A 21116-nucleotide genomic window follows, 5' to 3' on the forward strand; every position below is an offset into this window, starting at 1 on the left:
ACTGGGCTGACGCACTGGACCGTAGAAGCGTACTGGCGGTCTCGAGCGCAGAACTGGCATCGCTCTTACTGGCTGGATGCCCACTTCCCCCTGGCAAATGCGGGGCACTGGTACTGCGCGTACCGGCCTAAAAATACTTGGCCTCGCCGCAGTACCCATTACCCCGAAGCACAGGACCTGTCCAGTCACTGGTTGCCCAAAAAATGTACGGGGATTTGGCCTGGGGCTCACTCCTCGCCCAGCCAAACTACCCGTGTGCCCCCCCAAAAAAAAAATCTTGGGGCTGCCTCTCGGGCTCCCTTAAATCCTCCACAGCCCTGGAAATGCCTATCCTCAGCCCATGTCTCCTTTTCCCGACAGTCCATATTCTATTCCCATCGCTCCCTTCTCCGCTGCTTGGTCCTTTTGTGGTGGGAGATTCTGTAACGGCTGTCGTCGGGAATATTAGACCAAAACGCAGCAGGAATGTGGATGCTCATCTTGTTATTCATTTTAAATAAAGAGAACACCAAAATAACAAAACAAAGTACGCACGAACAACAAAACAGTCTTGTCATGCCCACACAGGCAAAACAAGAAACAATCTCCCACAAACACTAAACCAAACAACTACCCATATATAGGACTCTCAATCAGAGGCAACGAGAAAGCACCTGCCTCCAATTGAGAGTCCAACCCCCCCATTAACCTAAACATAGAAATACAACTAACTAGACTAACATAGAAATACATAAACATAGAACAGTGCCCAAAAACCCCGGAATACATAAATCAAATACCCTTCTACAAAAACACCACCCCGAACCACATAAAACAAATACCTTCTGCCACGTCCTGACCAAACTACAATAACAAATAACCCTTATACTGGTCAGGACGTGACAAGTATTCTATTGTTTCCAGTACTTGTCTTATATTATCTCCAATGTATCGACCATGTAAAAAACCAGTCTGATTAGGATGAATAATATCTGACAATACTTTTTTAATTCTATGCGCCAAGCATTTTGCTAGGATTTTTGCATCACAACACTGAAGTGTAAGAGGTCTCCAATTTTTTTAATGGACTGGATCTTTATATATACCATTTGGGTCCTGTTTCAGTAATAATGATATCAGACCTTCTTGTTGCGTGTCTGATAATCTACCATTTACATAGGAGTGGTTAAAACATGCTAATAATGGTCCTTTGAGTATATCAAAAAAAGGTTTTGTATACTTCCAATGGTATGCCATCCAGCCCTGGAGTTTTCCCATCCTTAAAGGCCCCAATTGCATCAAGCAGTTCCTCCTCTGTAATTTGGCTTTCACATGAGTCTTTCTGTACAGATGTTAATTTTACATTATAATTAGGAAAAAAATCCATACAATTAGTTTCAGTTAGTGGAGATGGAGGAACCTGAAACGAAAACATATTCTTAAAGTACTTTACTTCCTCTTTCAAAATTCATTTGGTGAATCATGTGTGACTCCATCTGTAACAAGTTTTAATTTAAAAAAAATTGGTAGCATTTCTATATTGAAGATTGAAAAAGAATTTGGAGCATTTTTCCCCATATTCCATCCAGTTCGCTATATTTTTATAATATATTACACTGGATATTTCTTGAATAAGTTCCTCCATTTCTTTTAGTTTTTCCTCTAACTTATTCTGTGCCTCTATGGTACTGTTTTTATTGCTATCTAACTGTACTGTTAGTCCTTTAATTTCCTTTGTTAATATGGACTCTTTTGATCTAAATTGCTTTTGTTTTATAGATGAGTACTGAATTGCATAGCCTCTAAAGGCACACTTAAAAGTGTCCCATACAATAAGGGGATCTGCTGTACCTATGTTATGTCTGAAAAAGTCAGTTATAAATTCTTCTGTCCTAGTTCTAAACAATTTATCATCTAGTAGGCTTTGATTAAATTTCCAATATCCTCGCCCACGTGGAAATTCTGTAAGAGTAATATATATGCCAATTATGTGATGATCCGACCGCATTCTGTCCCCTATCAACACTTTTTAAACTTTTGGTTGCAGAGAGAATGGCATAAGAAAGTAGTCAAGACGACTAGCTTGATTAAGCTTCCGCCATGTATATCTCACTAGGTCAGGGTATTTAAGTCTCCATATATCCACTAATTCCAATATATCCATGACATTCATGATTTCCTTAAGTGCCTGAGGGTGATAGTTTGTAGTGTGATTTCCTTTCCGGTCCATAGAGGTATTTAAGACCGTATTAAAATCTCCCACCATAATAAGAGTCTAGTGTTGCTTGTAGAGTTGATATATTCTTATATATATTTTCAAAGAAGCTTGGATCATCATTATTCGGACCGTATAGGTTAATAAGCCATATCTGTTTATTGTCCAATAACATATTTAAAATCATCCATCTACCTTGATCATCTGTTTGGACAATTTGCACATTTGGATCAAAATTACTGCTAATTAAAACCATCACCCCTTTTGAATTTCTTTGCCCATGGGAGAAATATATTTTGACTGAGAGATTTTATTAACCACTGTCACATCCTAGATGATGGAGGTCAAATGTACACCTTTTCCCTGAAACACCCACAATACGGTCACCCGTATTGACCATATTCCCAAGCATCTCCATGCAGTCAGACTTTTGATTTTGTGCCACCAGGGTCACAATAATATACCCCCTCTCTGAATGTCCGAGTGTGACCCCCCTCCCCATGGGTTACTGCAGCTAGTGTTGCCAGCACTGCCACTGCCTGGGTGGGGGCACCCCACCGGAATCCCCCCCGGCTAGGTACAAGGTCATCAAGGTTCTCATCAGCAGCTTTGAGAATTTCCTTGTGTAGTATGCTCTCCATTTAGGGGGCTTTGGCTTTGCAGGACCAACCCTGCCAAGCAGGCTCAGAATCTTGAGGGGGCAGTGCTGCTCTTGGTCTCTGACCTCATTTTGGCTGCATAGAGACCGCTTACAGCAGGCACATAAAACAGTTAGGGACTTGTCCTTAGTATCTGGGTCATTCAGGTGGGTGTCTAGAGTATAGGGTTGTGGACCGTACCATTAAATTAGGATCATAAATAAATAATTAGATATAATTTATTTAAAAAATGTAGTTCCCCATGATAGGACAATAAATAAATTAAATGTAGAATTTATTTTAAAACTGTTCCACCATGATAGGACAATAAATAAATAAGACGTATAATTCATTATAGAAGTATATCCATCATCTGAACAACATTGAAAGCCCTCTCACACCCTGGCTCACAGCAATACATTGGTTCTGGGATATGCAACCATTTCATTACTCACTCACTCAACTTTCCCAAACATAACAAATAAAATAAAAAGATAAAACACACACCCACCATCCCCACATAATGTGCCTTCTGTTTACTTAGTTTTTATCTTCACCATGTTGAATTAGTGCTTGTGTGTTCCAATTAGTTAGATGTGAAGATATATACAAAAGCATTTTTTTTTTTATTGTATTGTTACAATCCATAACCGGGCTAGAATTGTGTTTCATTATTTTCCTCATCTATGAGAACTTTGTCATTTTTAAAATAACCATGGAGTAGTCTTTGTGTCTCTGAACAACTGGTTATCAATGTATAGTTTATCAACGACAAGACCTACTCGTTTCCCTTTTAATCTATTTTCTTTGAAAATTGGATACAGAACTTTACGCCGTTCTGCAATTTCCTTTGGAAACTGATCATTCATGGCAATTTTGGTCCCAGCAAGTCTTTTACCCAGGCTTTTAACCATTATTTTATCTTTAAATGAAGCAAATTTGGCAACGATTGGGCGTTCATACCTTTGGCCTCTCTGTCCGAAGCGGTGTACACATTCAAGTTGGATTTTGTCGACAGCTTCGCTTGGGATTTGAAGCGCTGTAAGGAGGAACTCTCTAACTACAGATTCAGGAACTTCCCCTTCTTTCTCCTGGATACCTGTAAGTACCAGATTCTCTCTCATGGTTCTAGTTTGTATGTCCAGTAAGGCTTCTCTCAGAACGGTGTTTTCCTTTTTAATTTCATTCACTTCGGTTTCAATCTTGTTGACTGTCCCTTTCAGCTTGTGTGTTTCCTTCTCCAATGTCGCAGCTTTTTCATCACTCATCTCGAGGCCTTCAGCTCTTTTATATCCTTACTAACTAATTCAAGTATACCCAGTTTGTCATTTATTGATTTTAACAGATCGGTTTCGACCTTTACCATTCCCGGTGGTGAAAATTATTAAATCGTCTGTAGAAGAGTCACGTTTTCGTTTTGAAATCGGTTCCCCTGTCTTACTCTCCGTCATGTTTGGGTGTTGCTTGTTTTCGTAATATTTTGTCGATAAATGTCTTAAGATTTGTTTTGTGTTATTATCCAGATTGAAGATTATCACCCACCAGATTGTGAAGTGCTAATATTTTAGTCAAATTTACCGATATTGAATATTATGTTTTTATCACTTTGTTCAGTCCACCGTCTTCCTTCCTCGCCCATAGGCGACATTGTCGCCGGTGATGTCTGGTGAGGACCTGCCTTACAACAGGCCTACAAGCCCTCAGTCCAGCCTCTCTCAGCCTATTGCGGACAGTCTGAGCACTGATGGAGAGATTGTGCGTTCCTGGTGTAACTCGGGCAGTTGTTGTTGCCATCCTGTACCGATCCTATGCAGGTGTTGTTAGACGTGGTCTGCCACTGCGAGGACGATCAGCTGTACGTCCTGTCTCCCTGTAGCGCTGTCTTAGGAGTCTCACAGTACGGACATTGAAATGTATTGCCCTGGCCACATCTGCAGTCCTCATACCTCCTTGCAGCATGCCTAACGCACATTCACACAGATGAGCAGGGACCCTGGGCAATTTTCTTTTGGTGTTTTTCAGAGTCAGTAGAAAGGCCTCTTTTGTGTCCTATGTTTTCATAACTGACCTTAATTGCCTACCATCTGTAAGCTGTTAGTGTCTTAACAACCGTTCCACAGGTGCATGTTCATTAATTGTTTATGGTTCATTGAACAAGCATGGGAAACAGTGTTTAAACCCTTTACAATGAAGATCTGTGAAGTTATTTTGATTTTTACAAATTATCTTTGAAAGGCAGGGTCCTGAAAAAGGGACGTTTCTTTTTTTGCGTTTATGTTTTCTTATTAAATAATAGTTACATAAAATGGAAAATGTTTTTGTCATTTCAAAGTGTTTTTACATGGTTTCAAAGTCAAGGGACAGCATTTACCACCGCAATTAAAGAATGACCCTTCAGCATATAACAATCCAAAGGAAAAACATTCTACTCCATACATTGTTTATTGTACTTTTAAAATGTTCAGTTCATCCACCAGTTTATATCATCCATAGAACCATGCCCCAGGCCATGTCCAACCCAGTCATTCATATTCTAATACACCCCACTCCAACCCCCCTCCCCAACCCCAAGCGCAGCGTTCCATTCAATAACAACAACAAAACATACCCATGCACCTCTTAAGGTACAAACATGAAACAAAATGCAGCTGAAACATAACACAACAATGTACCATTACCTTGTCACAAAAGAAAAGCAAAAGACCAGAACAGAGGCAGAGGCAGATTTTTTTTTTTACATCTCCCAAAGCAAATTTTACCATACAGTCTCTTTAATTAGCACATAATTAAAGCATATTTAGCTTCCTTATTTATATGCATAGTAACCATACTATCACCATAGCACAATTAGAGGAGATGTCCTAAAGACTAGCAGGGTAGTGGTGGACAGACACACTAGTGAGCTGCATACTAATAAGCACCAGCCCCCTCTTCCCTGTCCCCTCCCCAGCCCTCCTGGCTGTAGCATAAGCATTTTATATTTTAGTCATTTAGCAGACGCTCTTATCCAGAGCGACTTACTGGAGAAATTAGGGTTAAGTGCCTTACTCAAGGGCACAGACACATTTTTCACCTAGTTGGCTCAGCGATTTCGAACCAGCAACCTTTTCGGTTATTGGCCTAACACTCTTAACCGCTAAGCTACTACTATAACTTATTTGGTTGTTGAGTATTTGATGCCCCCCCATCCCAACCAAAGTGAAGCCTCCTGTCCAAGCAAACCCCATTTGGTCCAAACCACCCATCCCATATATTGGGGCGCTGAACCCCTGCCACCACCACCCTGGGAGCCTCTAGGACGAGGGACGGGGAGAGGGAAGCATGCTGGGGGGGGGGGGGTGTCAAGGTCTTCTTGTCGTTCATTCCTGTGCAGAGCAGAGAGAAGCAGTGTCTTTAAGGGGTTGTAATTTGTCCGAGAGAAGCAGTGTCTTTAAGGGGTTGTAATGATTTCCTGTTTTGAGATGAACAGAACATGGATACGGTCTTTATGGCATGAAGGGTTAATCCATCAGCTGTAATTACAAAAGATTTGTTTCTTGCTGTTTACCACTCACTGTTATCTGCCATACTACTCTTTCATTCAGCATTGGAAAGACAACAAGCTTCATCTCTTCTAGTCCTATGATTGACTTGATGTCATAAGTGCTGAGACTGACAGTGGATCAACTAGGGCTGCACGATATGGGCAAAAAATACAATTCTAAAAAGCATCCTTCTTGTTTGGAACAATATTATGACTGCATCTGACCTAAAGGAACAGCATGCAAATGTATAGGGAATCTAACAGTGAGGAGGAGGAAATGCTCTGCTGAGTGACAGGTGCATGGTGTGTGTGGGAAGGCCACAAAAGGAGAGAGACAGAGTAAACTATAAAAACAGACGTTACACCCAGTTAAGAAGTGTTTCAAAATATTGTATGCCATATGGATCTCTTGCGATATGGATATTGCACATGTCAATATTGTGATTTCAATGTGAATTTGCTTAATTGTGCAGCCCTACTCCAATCCCTGGAAACGTCTGTGCTGTCACCCTAAATCCATTCCAAACTTACTCACAATCCCATGCATGACTCTCACAAACAAGGACGCCTGTCCAATTAAGCATCCACAACCCCAATATGGAATTTAGTAGAGTCGGGAGAAAATGAATTTATTTTACTACTAACAGAAAGAGGCAGAATTGAACATGGTCTCTCCATGCCATCAGGTCCTGGCTCTCCAGGACCACAGAGGAGTCAACTCTCATCACAGGCTCTCCTCTCCTCACACGGCGGACCAATGCCCAGCTTCTGACAGGGCCAGATAGTAACAGCCCAGTGAGGGTCCCAAGCGCTCTCCCTCCTGGGGCCCCATGGCAGTACACACATGGTTAACGCTATTTGGCCATGCCAGAATGGACAGATGAATAGCCCTTCCTAATCACTAATCATAATTTACCTTTTAACCACTAACCCTAATCTTAATCGTTACCCTAATGTTACCCCTCACTTCAAACTCTAAACTGAGAACAATAGCTGATGTACTTACTCATCAGTTCTGACAGTATAGCTATACCGTAGTTTGTCCTTTCTAGCATGGCCATCTAGTTTCTACTTCCTCCCTGCTCTACTCTACCTGTTTGATCATCTCCCCCGTCCGGCTCTCGATTACGATGGTCTTGGTATCCTTGACGGGCGATGTGGAATTGTAGTCATCAGTTAGCAGGCCCAGGAGGGGGTACTGGTTCCTGTACCTACACATCAGTTATACACAGTAAGGAACGCATACTGGTTGGTTAAGTACCTACTGTACACCAGTACAAAATCCTGTTTTGGGAAATACCACACTAGGCATCCCAAATTACATTAACCCATTTTAGAGGAGCTACTGCCCCAAATATTCCCCATAAAATAGGCTCATGGTATTGTTGGGGGCTGACCTTTTGGTGATAGTGGTCGTGGTGACGTTCTTGGAGCTGTCTCTCTTCTCCTGCTGCAACCGCCAGATCTCCTGGAGGTTAAAGGTCAGAGATGGGAGGTCAAAGGTGAATAGGGAGGGAGGAGGAGGAATGAGGCCTGTGCCGTAATATAAGTGTTAATGATGGAGCTAAAAGTGTACGACGAGTCAGGTAAATACAGTCCTGAGGTGAAATTAAAGGATCCTTTGGAGCCAAATTAACACAACAACTGTGAGATAATATAATCAGACTGGCCTAAACAAAACCAATCACTTAATTATGGAAACAAGTTAGGAAACAAAACCTAGAAGCGGGGTAAGAACAAACCCTAGAAGCAGGGTGAGGACAGACCCTAGAAGCAGGGTAAGAACAGATCCTAGAAGCAGGGTAAGAACAGACCCTAGAAGCAGGGTGAGAACAGACCCTAGAAGCAGGGTGAGGACAGACCCTAGAAGCAGGGTGAGGAAAGACCCTAGAAGCAGGGTGAGGACAGACCCTAGAAGCAGGGTGAGGACAGACCCTAGAAGCAGGGTGAGGACAGACCCTAGAAGCAGGGTGAGGACAGACCCTAGAAGCAGGGTAAGAACAGATCCTAGAAGCAGGGTGAGGACAGACCCTAGAAGCAGGGTGAGGAAAGACCCTAGAAGCAGGGTGAGGACAGACAAAATAAGCAGGGTGTGGACAGACCCTAGAAGCAGGGTGAGGACAGACCCTAGAAGCAGGGTGAGGACAGACCCTAGAAGCAGGGTGAGGACAGACCAAAGAAGCAGGGTGTGAACAGACCCTAGAAGCAGGGTGAGGACAGACCCTAGAAGCGGGGTGAGGACAGACCCTAGAAGCAGGGTGAGGACAGACCCTAGAAGCAGGGTGAGGACAGACCCTAGAAGCGGGGTGAGGACAGACCCTAGAAGCAGGGTGAGGACAGACCCTAGAAGCAGGGTGTGAACAGACCCTAGAAGCAGGGTGAGGACAGACCCTAGAAGCAGGGTGAGGACAGACAAAATAAGCAGGGTGTGAACAGACCCTAGAAGCAGGGTGAGGACAGACCCTAGAAGCAGGGTAAGAACAGATCCTAGAAGCAGGGTGAGGACAGACCCTAGAAGCAGGGTGAGGACAGACCCTAGAAGCAGGGTGAGGACAGACCCTAGAAGCAGGGTGAGGACAGACCCTAGAAGCAGGGTGAGGACAGACCCTAGAAGCAGGGTGAGGACAGACCCTAGAAGCAGGGTGAGGACAGACCCTAGAAGCAGGGTGAGGACAGACCCTAGAAGCAGGGTGAGGACAGACCCTAGAAGCAGGGTGAGGACAGACCCTAGAAGCAGGGTGAGGACAGACCCTAGAAGCAGGGTGAGAACAGACCCTAGATGCAGGCTGTTTTTCTAATCCAAAACTGTTGAGTTAGTTTGGTTCTAGATTTTTCCAATTACAGGAGTAGACATTTCCTAGATCTCTATCTAAGGGGCCGGGCTGACCAGTGACCAGTAGCTATGACCCCTGACCTCTTCCTGGCGTTTGATGACAACCTCCCGCTGCTCCAGTGTTGCCAGCAGCTGTGTAATGCGGAGATGCAGGCTCTTGTCACCTGACCTCTCCATGGTGTACTCTGTGGTGATCCGCGTCAGCTGGGTCTGGACATACCGACAGATAGTCAGAGACACTCACAGTCAGTATAACCACTAGCTACCCATATTTCTTCTCACAAGCACAGTCAGTACTGCTATAGTACTTCCAACAGAGCAGGAAGGCCCCATCCCTGTATCCATGCATCCCTGTAGGCTTCTTACCCTGAGGCTCTGCAGTTCCTTGTCCTTCTCCTGGCGCAAGGCAGCTAGCTGCTCTGAGTACTGACGTGACAGCTCCTCTGTATTCATCTGAAAGGTGCTACTGCTGTACTGGCCAGCCAACTGGATGAAGATGGATACAGAGGGAGACACAAGTTAGTTAAGGAAGTTCGATCTATGAGAATAATTCTACAGTCGGACTACGTCACGAGTCGGAGCTGCATGAGTAAAAGGAATTGCTAGCATGAGTAAAAGGAATTGCTAACATGAGTAAAAGGAATTGCTATCATGAGTAAAAGAATTGCTAAGAGTTTATTCTCTGAAGTGAGATGGGTTAGAGCCAGAGATGGAGGAGGGTAGCGTTAGAGTACCTTCTGTTTGAGCATCTCATTCTCCTTCTCCAGGGCTCGGTAGCTGCCCTCCAGTTCTTTGATGCGGAAGTCCCTGTTTGTGTCTGTAGTGTGGCTGCTCAGGAGCTGAGTCTCCAGGGTCCGCTGGCTGGAGCTGGTCTCCTTCAGAGATATCTAGATGGATGGATGGATGGATAGAGTTACCCACACACAGTCATACACCCATTGCACTAACATACAGGGCAGAGATACTCTCTTTCAAAAACACCTACAGAAGAGGTGTACACGCAGGCAAACACACACAAGCAACACACAGTGGAAGAAGCACACATACACACACTCTCACAAATTCTCACACACACACACCTACCTGTAGCTGTCTGTTGTTCTCTCGTAGGGCCTCTAGGAGGCGGTCATACTGCTCTGCCTGGTCAGCCTTGAAGCTCAGGTCTCTCTCCAGGGACTCCTTCTCACTCTCCAGACGCTGGGAGAACAGAGACAGAGACAGTAAGACGGCCTGCCTGCATGTATATCTCAATGAGACAGTTAAGAGCATAATAGGTTCCTATAGTGGCCCAGGCCCCAGATCTTACCCTCAGGTCCTCTGACATGTGGATCAGCTCCTCCCTCAGACTACTGAAGGTAGTCAGAAGGAGACGCATGGTCTTGTCTGCTGTCATACGGGTCTGAGAGGGAGGGAGGGAGAGAGCGAGAGAGATGAAAAATAAAGGAGAGATATTGATGAAAGAGAGAGATAGGAGGTTAGGTGAGGTTTTATGAGCCAGTTTCAGGCATAGTGGAACAACCAAATGAATATATTTTCCATGGGCGGATTGGCCGTCGAAATGAACAAAAAATTATATAAATATTATATATTTTTTTAAATAATGGACATGACTTTTGTGCTATTTCTATTTTTCATACCGATTTATATTGAGTATTTGGCTGACCAGTGGGCAATGGCCGCCCCCCTACCAAGCTGGGCTGGCCGGTGGCGCAAATTCACATTCAAAGTCAAACGCACATCATCAGAGAGTGAGACCCACCCTGAATCTGTCAGTCATTCAGTCAAAACAGAAAAACAGAAAGGTGGTGCCAAAAAAGGGCTCTTGAGGCCGACACATTTTCTAAAAGTTCTGGTTCTGTTGGTCCGAGTGTTGTGTCTGTGAGAAATGACAGATCAGCTGCAGTGGTGCAGTCGAGGTAGGAAGAAAACAGAGAATTACACACTCCTGCACACTGACACAGATCATGATACCTACTGCTGCTAGCTAGACTTCATGTTTTGGCTGTATATTGTACTATGAAATATATTTAATGTCTACTATAGTAGGCTAATTAGGGAAGGGAGATTTGGGGGAGCATTTAGACACTAGGCTATTTGCAATATAGCTGAACAAGTTGTTAGATTGGCTTTTATAACACATAGCGAAGGCAATAGGTATCTACTAGACATATACTCTGCATATAGCTCTTTTTACTAAACACAAGCCAAATTAAGGTACATTTGGGGACTGTGTATTTTAATTGCTTTATCAAAGATTATTCACTTCTGAATCTCAGTCTTCAGCCCAGCGAGTGAGTTATTGAGCTGTAGTAACAAGTGACTAACAAGTGTCAGATAACATTACATAGCCACCGCACTTAAGGCTGGAAAGTCCCGCCAATCTCCCGCATATTTCATTTGCTGAAAGGCCAGTCACTACTTGGCAGAAAAATATGCATATGCGCGCAGCACTGTCAAACGAAGCACAATGCTGGAAATCCATCTGCATCCATATAAACTATTCCCAGCATCATTCTTGACAAACATAGCATGTCATATATTGAATTCAATAGAAGAAAACAGAGAGGGAGAGAGAGACTGCCAGAGACTGCCAGCTGTATTATACAGCCAAAACATTAAGGAACTGGCAGTCTATATCTCTCCTTCCCTCTCTCTGTTTTCTGCTATTGAATTATATGTAGCCTAATATCTAAACACTTAGCTAAGTGGGAAGGGGGGGACACTTGACATGCACTAATTTGAAATATGTATACTGAACAAAATTATAAACGCAACATTCAACAATTTCAACAATTTTACTGAGTTACAGTTCATATAAGGAAATCAGTCAATTGAAAAACATTCATTAGGCCCTAATCTATGGATTTCCCATGATATGACTGGGGTGCAGCCTGGGTGGGCCCAGTGGGGAGCCAGCCCCAGCCAATCAGAATGAGTTTTTCCCACAAAAGGGCTTTATTACAAACAGAAATACTCCTTGTTCAGTATAGTTAGGTTCTTATAATGTATAATATAAGCCAATGGTCATCTATAAGGCATTTATTCAGTGATTTTCTTCTTTCTCTAATATATCTGTTTATTCATTCACAACTAGAATGGGTAACACTTTAAGAGTCAGTAATAAATCATTTATAAGGCATTTATAAATTCTGTGTTCACCATTTTTAATCATCACTCCCACATTAATAATCTATTTACTAATCATGATTAAAGTATTTTTTCCAGCCCCTAATGTAAAGTGAGGGCTTTGTGTCAAGAACTGCGACGACGCTGGGTTTTTCACGCTCAACAGGTTCCCGTGTGTATCAAGAATGGTCCACCACCCAAAGGACATTCAGCCAACTTGACACAACTGTGGGAAGCATTGGAGTCAACATGGGCCAGCATCCTGTGAAACGCTTTCGACACCTTGTAGAGTCCATGCCCCGACATATTGAGGCTGTTGTGAGGGCAAAAGGGAATATTAGGAAGGTGTTCCTAATGTTTCATATACTCAGTGTATATACATGTGTAAATAACTAGCGTACTAACATTTACAAATGTGGGCGTAATGATTAATAAATGGTGAGCAAAAGGTTTGGAAATGCCTTATAATGCCTTATAAATGGTTTATTATGGACCCTTAAAATAAAGTGTTATCCTGGGATGTTGCTGGGCCCAGCACAGGTAGTGTGGTCCCCTGGTCTTCGGGTCCCAGTGATGCTAGGCTTATAAGCACAGACATCTCAGCTGCTGCTGCAGCAGTCAAGTGTAGTGGATGTAGGGAGAAAACAGTGGATGTAGGGAGAAAACAGAAAGAGAGAGACACACAAACTGACACGTGTACTGCCAGTTTGTTGATATTTTGGCTCTATATTATATATGTAAGAGTAATTAAACTTTAGGATTGGGGGGACATGTATTGCAATGTAAGTAGTTAGCCATTCATAAGGTATTATGAGCCAATGGTCATCTATTAGGCATTTATTCAGTCATCTTTCTTCTTTCTGCAGAGAGACAGCACAACAGGGAGGCAACAGAGGCACAGTTAAACTGGTGAGTTGTATCTCCAGTGGTGCTTTTACATGCTGTATTTGTCTTAAACATGAGCTGGTTAAAAAGGAGGAGGACCATGTTTCACGTGTCACTGGTAATGTAAATGTTGAGAAACGCTGTACTATAATTGCCTATGTTATGTGTCAGTAGCATTACTGCCTGTGAGTGTAAGTAGCAGGTGCGGTGATGTGGGCTGGTGTGGCTGAAATGCCAGGGCTGAATTTTTGTCCCAGTCCGCCCTTGGTGCTACCTGCAGCAGGTAGCGGAGCTGCTGTTTGGTCAACTCAGATGCTCCTTTGGGGATCAGGGCCTCAATGTCCTCTCTCTCTACCTGCATACACACAAATGGTTACTTTCATTTCATACTTTCACTTCCAGCATATATAAATGGCTACTGTACAGCAATTTAAACAATACAAGACTAATATGATGTTATGTAAAACCATCGGTCGCTCCTCCCTGCTGTACCTTGTAGTCATTACTGGGATCTAAGAGGTGTTTCCTGGGAAAGAGATGGAAAGGTAAACACATTACAGGGCATGACAAACACACAATTAGACTAAATAAACCATCTCTGTCTCCAGTCTACACATGTTATGATGGAGTCAGCAGCAGAAGGGAACAGAGGGATGTGTTTGCTCAGTGAATCACAGGTACTATGAGAAAAACAGAGAGTCTAGAGAAATGAGAGAGGTCAGGTCTGACTGACGGTTGTAATGTCTAGTGACTAATTACGGGATTTACGGTGATGGATGACACTACGGGTGTATTTAGGACATGTTTATACTACTGAGTTTTACATTAAATTCCTGTGAGTTTTACATTATTACATTGTGCACCTTATTATATATATATATATATATATATATATATAAATAAATATAAATATAAATACAGGGCCTTCAGAAAGTATTCATACCCCTTGACTTATTCCACATTTTGTTGTGTTACACGCAAGACATTTCAGCTTTTCTTTTTTATTTAATTTGTAAAAAAATTCTAAAAACATAATTGCACTTTGACATTATGGGGTATTGTGTGACAAAACATCTCAATGTAATCCATTTTAAATTCATGCTGTAACACAACATGTGGAAAAAGTCAAGGGGTGTGAATACTTTCTGAAGGTACTGCATATATTATACTCAGTTATAGGGCCTATCAGTTAGAATATTAGCCCACAGCCTGCCTCACACCTTGACAGTATTTTATGGCCCAGCCTGGCAAGTTATGAGAGGTAGAGGGACTTTCTGAACCAAGTGTGAAACTGAGGAAACCGGAGAGCCAGAGTTAACACTGATGATTTAAATACTGAACCAGCCCCTGAAACCACCCCCATAATAGTGTTGTCACGATACCAGAATTTTGACATCAATACCGATACAAGGTTTAGTATCACGATACTCGATATCAAAACAATGCCACGGCAACAAAAAAAAAAGGGTATTAGCCAAAGTCACAGAATGGCACTTGATCCAGGCAGAGACAGCCATGTATGCATTAATGAATCAATTATACAATCCTACAATCAATTTGACTGTGCTTTTACCAATCTAACTACATAACAACACAATGGTAATCATTTATTTTAATGGTAAATCTCTATTGATAAACTGGGTAAATCAAGATGTAAGCTAGGCCTATTCACAATACAGGTGAATGCATATTAAATAGGAGTGTGTGCATGTACAGTATTGAGTTATTGAGATGGTTTTGGCTGATTTCATTGGGCTACAGATGTAAAACAATCTGTTTCCTTTCCATTTGGAACTTATTTTATTGTGCTGATCAATAACATTTGTATAGAAAAAGCAATCGGTTATTTGATAAAAGTGTGCCCTGTCTCTAAGACCTAATGACGTCATTCACACACACAGTGAGAGAGAGGAGAGACGAGACTAAGTTAATTAATAAAGTAGCTTACAAAACTGGAAGCTACCGGTATCTTCTTGCAACATTTCTACATGCCATGCTGCGTTATTGAAGTGTGTTAGCTTCTGTGCAGCATGAGTGGGGGGCTAACAATATGCAGCCTAGCTACAGATTGTACCGTAAATAATGTGATATAACCAAAGATTTTTGGTGTCCATTACTGGGCGTTACAGGAAGGCCCCATTAAAAACTGCCTGCCATAGATTATTCAACTAACCTGTTCTTGGCTATACTTCTTTGTTATCAATTCAGTGAAAAAAGTATTTCAGAAATGTCCGTTTCTAGTTGCAGGTGTTTTTTGTGTGTTTTTTTTTTGCCAATGGGCAGAGTGAAAAATGAGGCGTTTTATCGCTAATCTTATGCTATTTCACACATTTTGCCATGAGGTTGAAAGAAAATATTGATGTTTTAGAGGTCAGGGATTCTTGAAAGACCAGACAATCTCAACTTTTTTTCCACAAATATTTGTCTTAATATTAACATAATTTGAAATATATATTTTGATATACCAAAGTATCAGCTATCACGCCATGTTAAGGAACAACCTCTTTTTTTTCATAAATCATTGTCCAACAAGTGTTTAAAGGCCATGATTGACCTCTTAAGGATCGGACCCTTTTTTTCAATTTTCGCCCAAAATGACATACCCAAATCTAACTGCCTATAGCTCAGGACCTGAAGCAAGAGTATTTTCCATTTGTAAAATATGGAAAATTATTCATTTATAAATACACAATAAAACAATTATTTTATCAGATCTTTCAGTACTCTGATGGAGTTGACGATAGACAAGAATCTGTTGGAGTTGATGTTTTGTGGAGGTGACAAAAAATTCATTTTTCTTCTTCATTCAAGTGGTACACACAGTAGCAATTTTGGTTTTCGTCAGTTACTTTATGACTCTAAAACTTAGTTAAATGTACACTGAACAAAAATATAAACGCAACAATTTAAAATATTTTCCTGAGTTACAGTTCATATCAGGAAATCAGTCATTTGAAATAATTCAATAGGCCCTAATCCATGGATTTCACATGACTGGGAATACAGATATGCATCTGTTGATCACAGATACCTTAAAAATTGTATCGGCATGGATCAGAAAACCAGTCAGTATCTGCTGTGACAACCATTTGCCATCCTGCAGCACGACACATCTCCTTTCTATAGAGTTGATCAGGCTCTTGATTGTAGCCTGTGGAATGTTGTCCCACCCCTCTTCAATGGCTGTGTGAAGTTGCTGGATATTGGCGGGAACTGGAACATGCTGTCGTACACATCCATCCAGAGCAATCCCAAACATGCTCAATGGGTGACATGTCTGATGACTATGAGAATTGTGTACAGATCCTTGCGACATGGGGCCATGCATTATCATGCTGAAACATGTGGTGATGCCTGTGGATGAATGGCATGACAATTGGCCTCAGGATCTCATTACGGTATCTCTGAGCATTCAAATTGCCATCGATAAAATCCAATTGTGTTTGTTGTCTGTAGCTTATGCCTGCCCATACCATAACCCCACCGCCACCATAGGGCATAACGTTGACATCAGCCAACCGCTCGCCCACACGACGCCATCTATCTGCCCGGTACAGTTGAAACCGGGGTTCATCAATGACGAGCAAACATCTCCAGCATGCCATTGGACATGAAAGGTGAGCATTTGCCCACTGAAGTCGCTTACAACACCGAACTGCAGTCAGGTCAAGACCCTGGTAAGGACAACGAGCACACAGGTTAGCTTCCCTGAGATGGTTTCTGGTAGTTTGTGCAGAAATTCTTCGGTTGTGCAAACCCGCAGTTTCATCAGCTGTCAGGGTGGCTGGTCTCAGACAATCGCAGGTGAAGAAACCGGATGGGGAGGTCCTGGTCTGGTGTGGTTACAGGGGGTCTGCGGTTGTGAGACCAGTTGGACACACTGGCAAATTGTCTAAAACAACATTTCTTATGGTAGAGAAACTAACATTAAATTCTCTGGCATCAGCTCTGGTGGACATTCTTGCAGTCAGCATGCCAATTGCACGCTCCCTCAAAACTTGAGACATCCGTGGCATTGTGTTGTGCACACAGGTACACCTTGTCCCCAGCACAAGGTGTACCTGTGTAGTGATCATGCTGTTTAATCAGCTTCTTGATATGCCAAATCTGCAAGGTGGACGGATTATTTTGGCAAAGGAGAAATGCTCACTAACAGGGATGTAAACAAATTTGTGCACAAAATTTGAGATAAATAAGCTTTTAGTGCATATGGAACATTTCTGGGATCTTTTATTTCAGCTCATGAAACTTGGGACCAACACTTTTCTACATGTAATGAGGACATGAATAAGGGCCCCTATGGTATAGCTTACCCTGCTCATTCCAAGTCAATCTGACGGTGTTGACCAAATCTCCGGACACATCTTTTAGGAATCACAGTTTTGAGAGAAATATTCTTTAAATTCACAGAGGGCTATTGCAAGAAACTACATAAGATCATGTTTCAGTTAATATCCATTATTGCAAATGTTTTGAATTTTAAACACTTTTTTAGAGTTTGAAATTAGGATCCTTTGTTCCGGACAAGGGCATTTCCAGGCATTGAGCCGACATGGAAATGTATAATATTTAAAGTATTTAGAAAAATCTTAAAAGCAAATATTTTCCATATAAAATTCCCCTAAATGTACATTAGAAACTCAAATAACGCAACAAAATTCAACAAAAAAAATAAAGTTCCCCTGCGGGACAAGGATTGTCCTGACTTTTAAGAATCCCTGAGCTAATTTCCTGCTATTCCCCAAAAAATATCCATGAGGCTGAGAGAAAATATTGCAATTTTAAAGCTCATTTCCTGTAATATATATATATTTATTTTTTATTGCTTATGACTTCTTCATATACTATCTAGGGGGGCCAACCTCTGGGGGGCCTCCAAAGCTCGTGGGCCCTCGGTCCTTGCGAGGGCTGTTGGGGTGTGTGCCCCGCCACTGTATTTCATACTGTAGCCTAGTGTCACAACGTCCACAGAAGGTGGCGCCTCTCCCCGGTCGGGCGGTGATCGGCGGTCGTCGTCGCCGGCCTACTAGCTGCCACCGATCCATGTTTCTGTGTCTTTTGGTTATGTCTGTTTAGTTCTGTACCTGTTCCTTGTTAGTCATTAGTGGGGGGTATTTAGTTTGTTTCGTTTGGGGATTCGTGCGGGATTGTTGCTTGTCATGTTTTATGTGGTAGTCAGGATTTTCTTATGTTCTGCTACGCCGTGTATTTTGTCAGGCATTAGGGTTGCCGGGCTGCGCCCCGTCTATTTGGATTTTGGAGCTGTTCTCCTTCCTTTTGTTGATTGTGCACTCTGCCTTGTTGCTGTGTTTGCTCTTGGCTGTATTAAACGTCTGTTCAACGGACCTCAGTCTCCTGCGCTTGACTCTACCCCTTTCCTGTTATCTAAGGATATCGTGACACCTAGTCTGGCCAGTTCAGTAGGATCTAGATTTACACTCTCCCTTTGGTTTCTGTCTTGTTTATTTGTTATTGATTCTGTTACGTGTTGTGCTGGGGGGAAAAGATATATATATATATGTATGTGTGTGTGTGTGTGTGTGTGTGTGTGTGTGTGTGTGTGTGTATATATATATATACATATACACATATATATATATATATATGGCTATATGTTGAGAAAATCAAAACACACCTTCCACGTATCTTGGCCACGTGTTCTGAGATGCAGGTGTGGATGTCACAGTTCTTCCTGTAAACCTCCGCCAGCAGCTCTCCGAAGAAACGTGTGTCCATCTTCACCACGGGCTCTACCTCCCTCACCTCACTCTTTATCCCCACCTGAGACACGCTCTCTATCACCCTCTTCACTACCTGCTCCTTAACGATGTTCACCATCTCCTCTTTAACCTCCTCCACCTCCTGGGGAAAAAGAGTGGGAACGAGTTGAATCTTAGACCTCAATCTGTCGCAAGCAAAAGAGAGAGACATACCCACCATCATCATGTCATGAAAGAGCAATATGGCATCTATACTTATTGAATTAATCACCCTACAGTGGGTTTACTATATTACAAGACATTCAACTGTTCTAGGTTATGTCTATCATATATGGCTGTCAACAGTCATGGTTGCCAGGATGTAGGAATGGGTAAAATGACTGACAATGACTCTGGCTCTATATTGCTCTTGAACAATCAGACGGAGACCAATAAATCTTGGCAGATCCATGGCCTCCAGGACCAGGATTGATTATTTGTTACAATTAAGATGTTCTGTTGTTTTTCAGCAGTATTTCAAAATTGTGACAGGTTGGCAGTTCTCAGAATTGATACAGGTTCCAGATGTTTTGCTGGCGGAGGGGGACAGAGAATCTGTTGAAGTTATCTCAACTCAAATCAAATTGTATTTGTCACATGCGCTGAATACAACAGTGAAATGCTTACTTGCAAGACCTTAACCAACAATGCAGATTTAAGAAGAAAAAAAAAGAATAGAAATATAACAAATAATTAAGGAGCAACAATAAAATAACGGTAGCGAGGCTATATACAGGGGGTACCGGTACAGAGTCAATGTGCTGGGCACCGGTTAGTCGAGGTAATTGAGATAATATGTACATGTAGGTAGAGGTAAAGTGACTATGCATGGATAATAAACAGAGAGTAGCAGCAGCGTAAAAATGAGGGGTGGGGACAATGCAAATAGTCCGGGTAGCCATTAGATCAACTGTTCAAGAGTCTTATGGCTTGGGGGTAGAAGCTGTTAAGAAGCCTTTTTGACCTAGACTTGGCCCTCTGGTACCGCTTGCCGTGGGGTAGTAGAGAGAACAGTCTATGACTAGGGTGGCTGGAGTTCTTGGCAATTTTTTGGGCCTTCCTCTGACACCGCCTGGTAGAGGTCCTGGATGTCAGGAAGCTTGGCCCCAGTGATGTACTGAGCCGTACGCACTACCCTGTGTAGTGCCTTGCGGTCGGAGGCCGAGCAGTTGCCATACCAGGCGGTGATGCAACCAGTCAGGATGCTCTCGATGGTGCAGCTGTAGAACCTTTTGAGTATCTGAGGACCCATGCCAAATCTTTTCAGTCTCCTGAGGGGGAAAAGGCGTTGTCATGCCCTCTTCACGACTGTCTTGGTGTGTTTGGACCATGATAGTTTGTTGGTGATGTGGACACCAAGGAACTTGATGCTCTCAACCTGCTGCACTACAGCCCCGCCGATGAGAATGCTCAGTCCTCCTTTTTCTGTAGTCCACAATCATCTCCTTTGTCTTGATCACTTTGAGGGAGAGGTTGTTATCCAGGCACCACACACCACACTCACCAATAACTTATGTTTTTTATTATCTAACTGCTAAAACGGCACCTGTAGCTAGTTGATTTGAATTGGTTCAACAGGTATTTTGCCACTGAAGATTCCATCCATCCTGAGTAGCTTCCACAAAGTCAACAGACCAACCATGTGGCCTTGACTTTCTGCACATGGCCATATTGTGTCTACATTCCAAGTCATAAAGTTAACCAACCCTTGTGTAACCCTTATGCAATATTAAGACAAGCAACTCTTGTGCGTGTTCTTCACATGGATTGTTCCTTGTCGCTCTAGAAACACCTAGAAACACCACTCATATGCATTGCTTACCAAAGCATGGAGGGGGTTTGGGGGAGTTGTCTTATCAAACCAATGCCAGGTCACTCTGACTATAGTCTCTACGGTTTCCTAACAACAATAAAATATGTATGGCTCAAAACACTACAGTCTAAATATTAAGAGGTAGACAGAGAGAGAGTGATAGTATTCCCTGTCTGATCTATCAAAGTGGAGGAGCCACACAACAGCCAGTCAGGACAGAGTCCTGCAAGTGCCCTCTGACACCATTAAATCATCGATGGCGCATCTTCCTCCTGACAACCATATCGCATGTCAAGGACATGACGCCGCATTTTTTGGGGATCAACGATCAATACCTTGAGTCTG

General features: G+C 42.5%; 1 protein-coding gene across 2 annotated transcripts in view; it reads right to left on the reverse strand.

Annotated features, from left to right (window-relative positions):
- Window positions 1-5255: 5255 nt before the first annotated feature.
- pof1b (POF1B actin binding protein) overlaps window positions 5256-21116 on the reverse strand; it is a 50113-nt gene continuing 34252 nt past the window's right edge. The window contains exons 3-13 of one of the 2 annotated variants that reach the window (XM_014197454.3): window positions 18835-19061; window positions 13692-13725; window positions 13474-13554; window positions 10495-10587; window positions 10272-10385; window positions 9923-10075; window positions 9555-9674; window positions 9270-9398; window positions 7753-7823; window positions 7449-7566; window positions 5256-6197 (exon numbers count right to left, since the gene is read on the reverse strand). In XM_014197454.3, coding sequence (XP_014052929.3) covers window positions 6192-6197; window positions 7449-7566; window positions 7753-7823; window positions 9270-9398; window positions 9555-9674; window positions 9923-10075; window positions 10272-10385; window positions 10495-10587; window positions 13474-13554; window positions 13692-13725; window positions 18835-19061 — 1146 coding nt within the window. In that variant the 3' untranslated portion in view covers window positions 5256-6191. Of the gene's footprint in view, window positions 6284-7448; window positions 7567-7752; window positions 7824-9269; window positions 9399-9554; window positions 9675-9922; window positions 10076-10271; window positions 10386-10494; window positions 10588-13473; window positions 13555-13691; window positions 13726-18834; window positions 19062-21116 lie in introns of both variants that reach the window. The other variant, XM_014197453.3, reaches the window with a different exon arrangement.

The sequence above is a fragment of the Salmo salar genome, chromosome 04 (assembly GCF_965601325.2).
Source record: "Salmo salar chromosome 04, fSalSal1, whole genome shotgun sequence".
In the NCBI taxonomy this organism is placed as follows: Eukaryota; Metazoa; Chordata; class Actinopteri; order Salmoniformes; family Salmonidae; genus Salmo; species Salmo salar.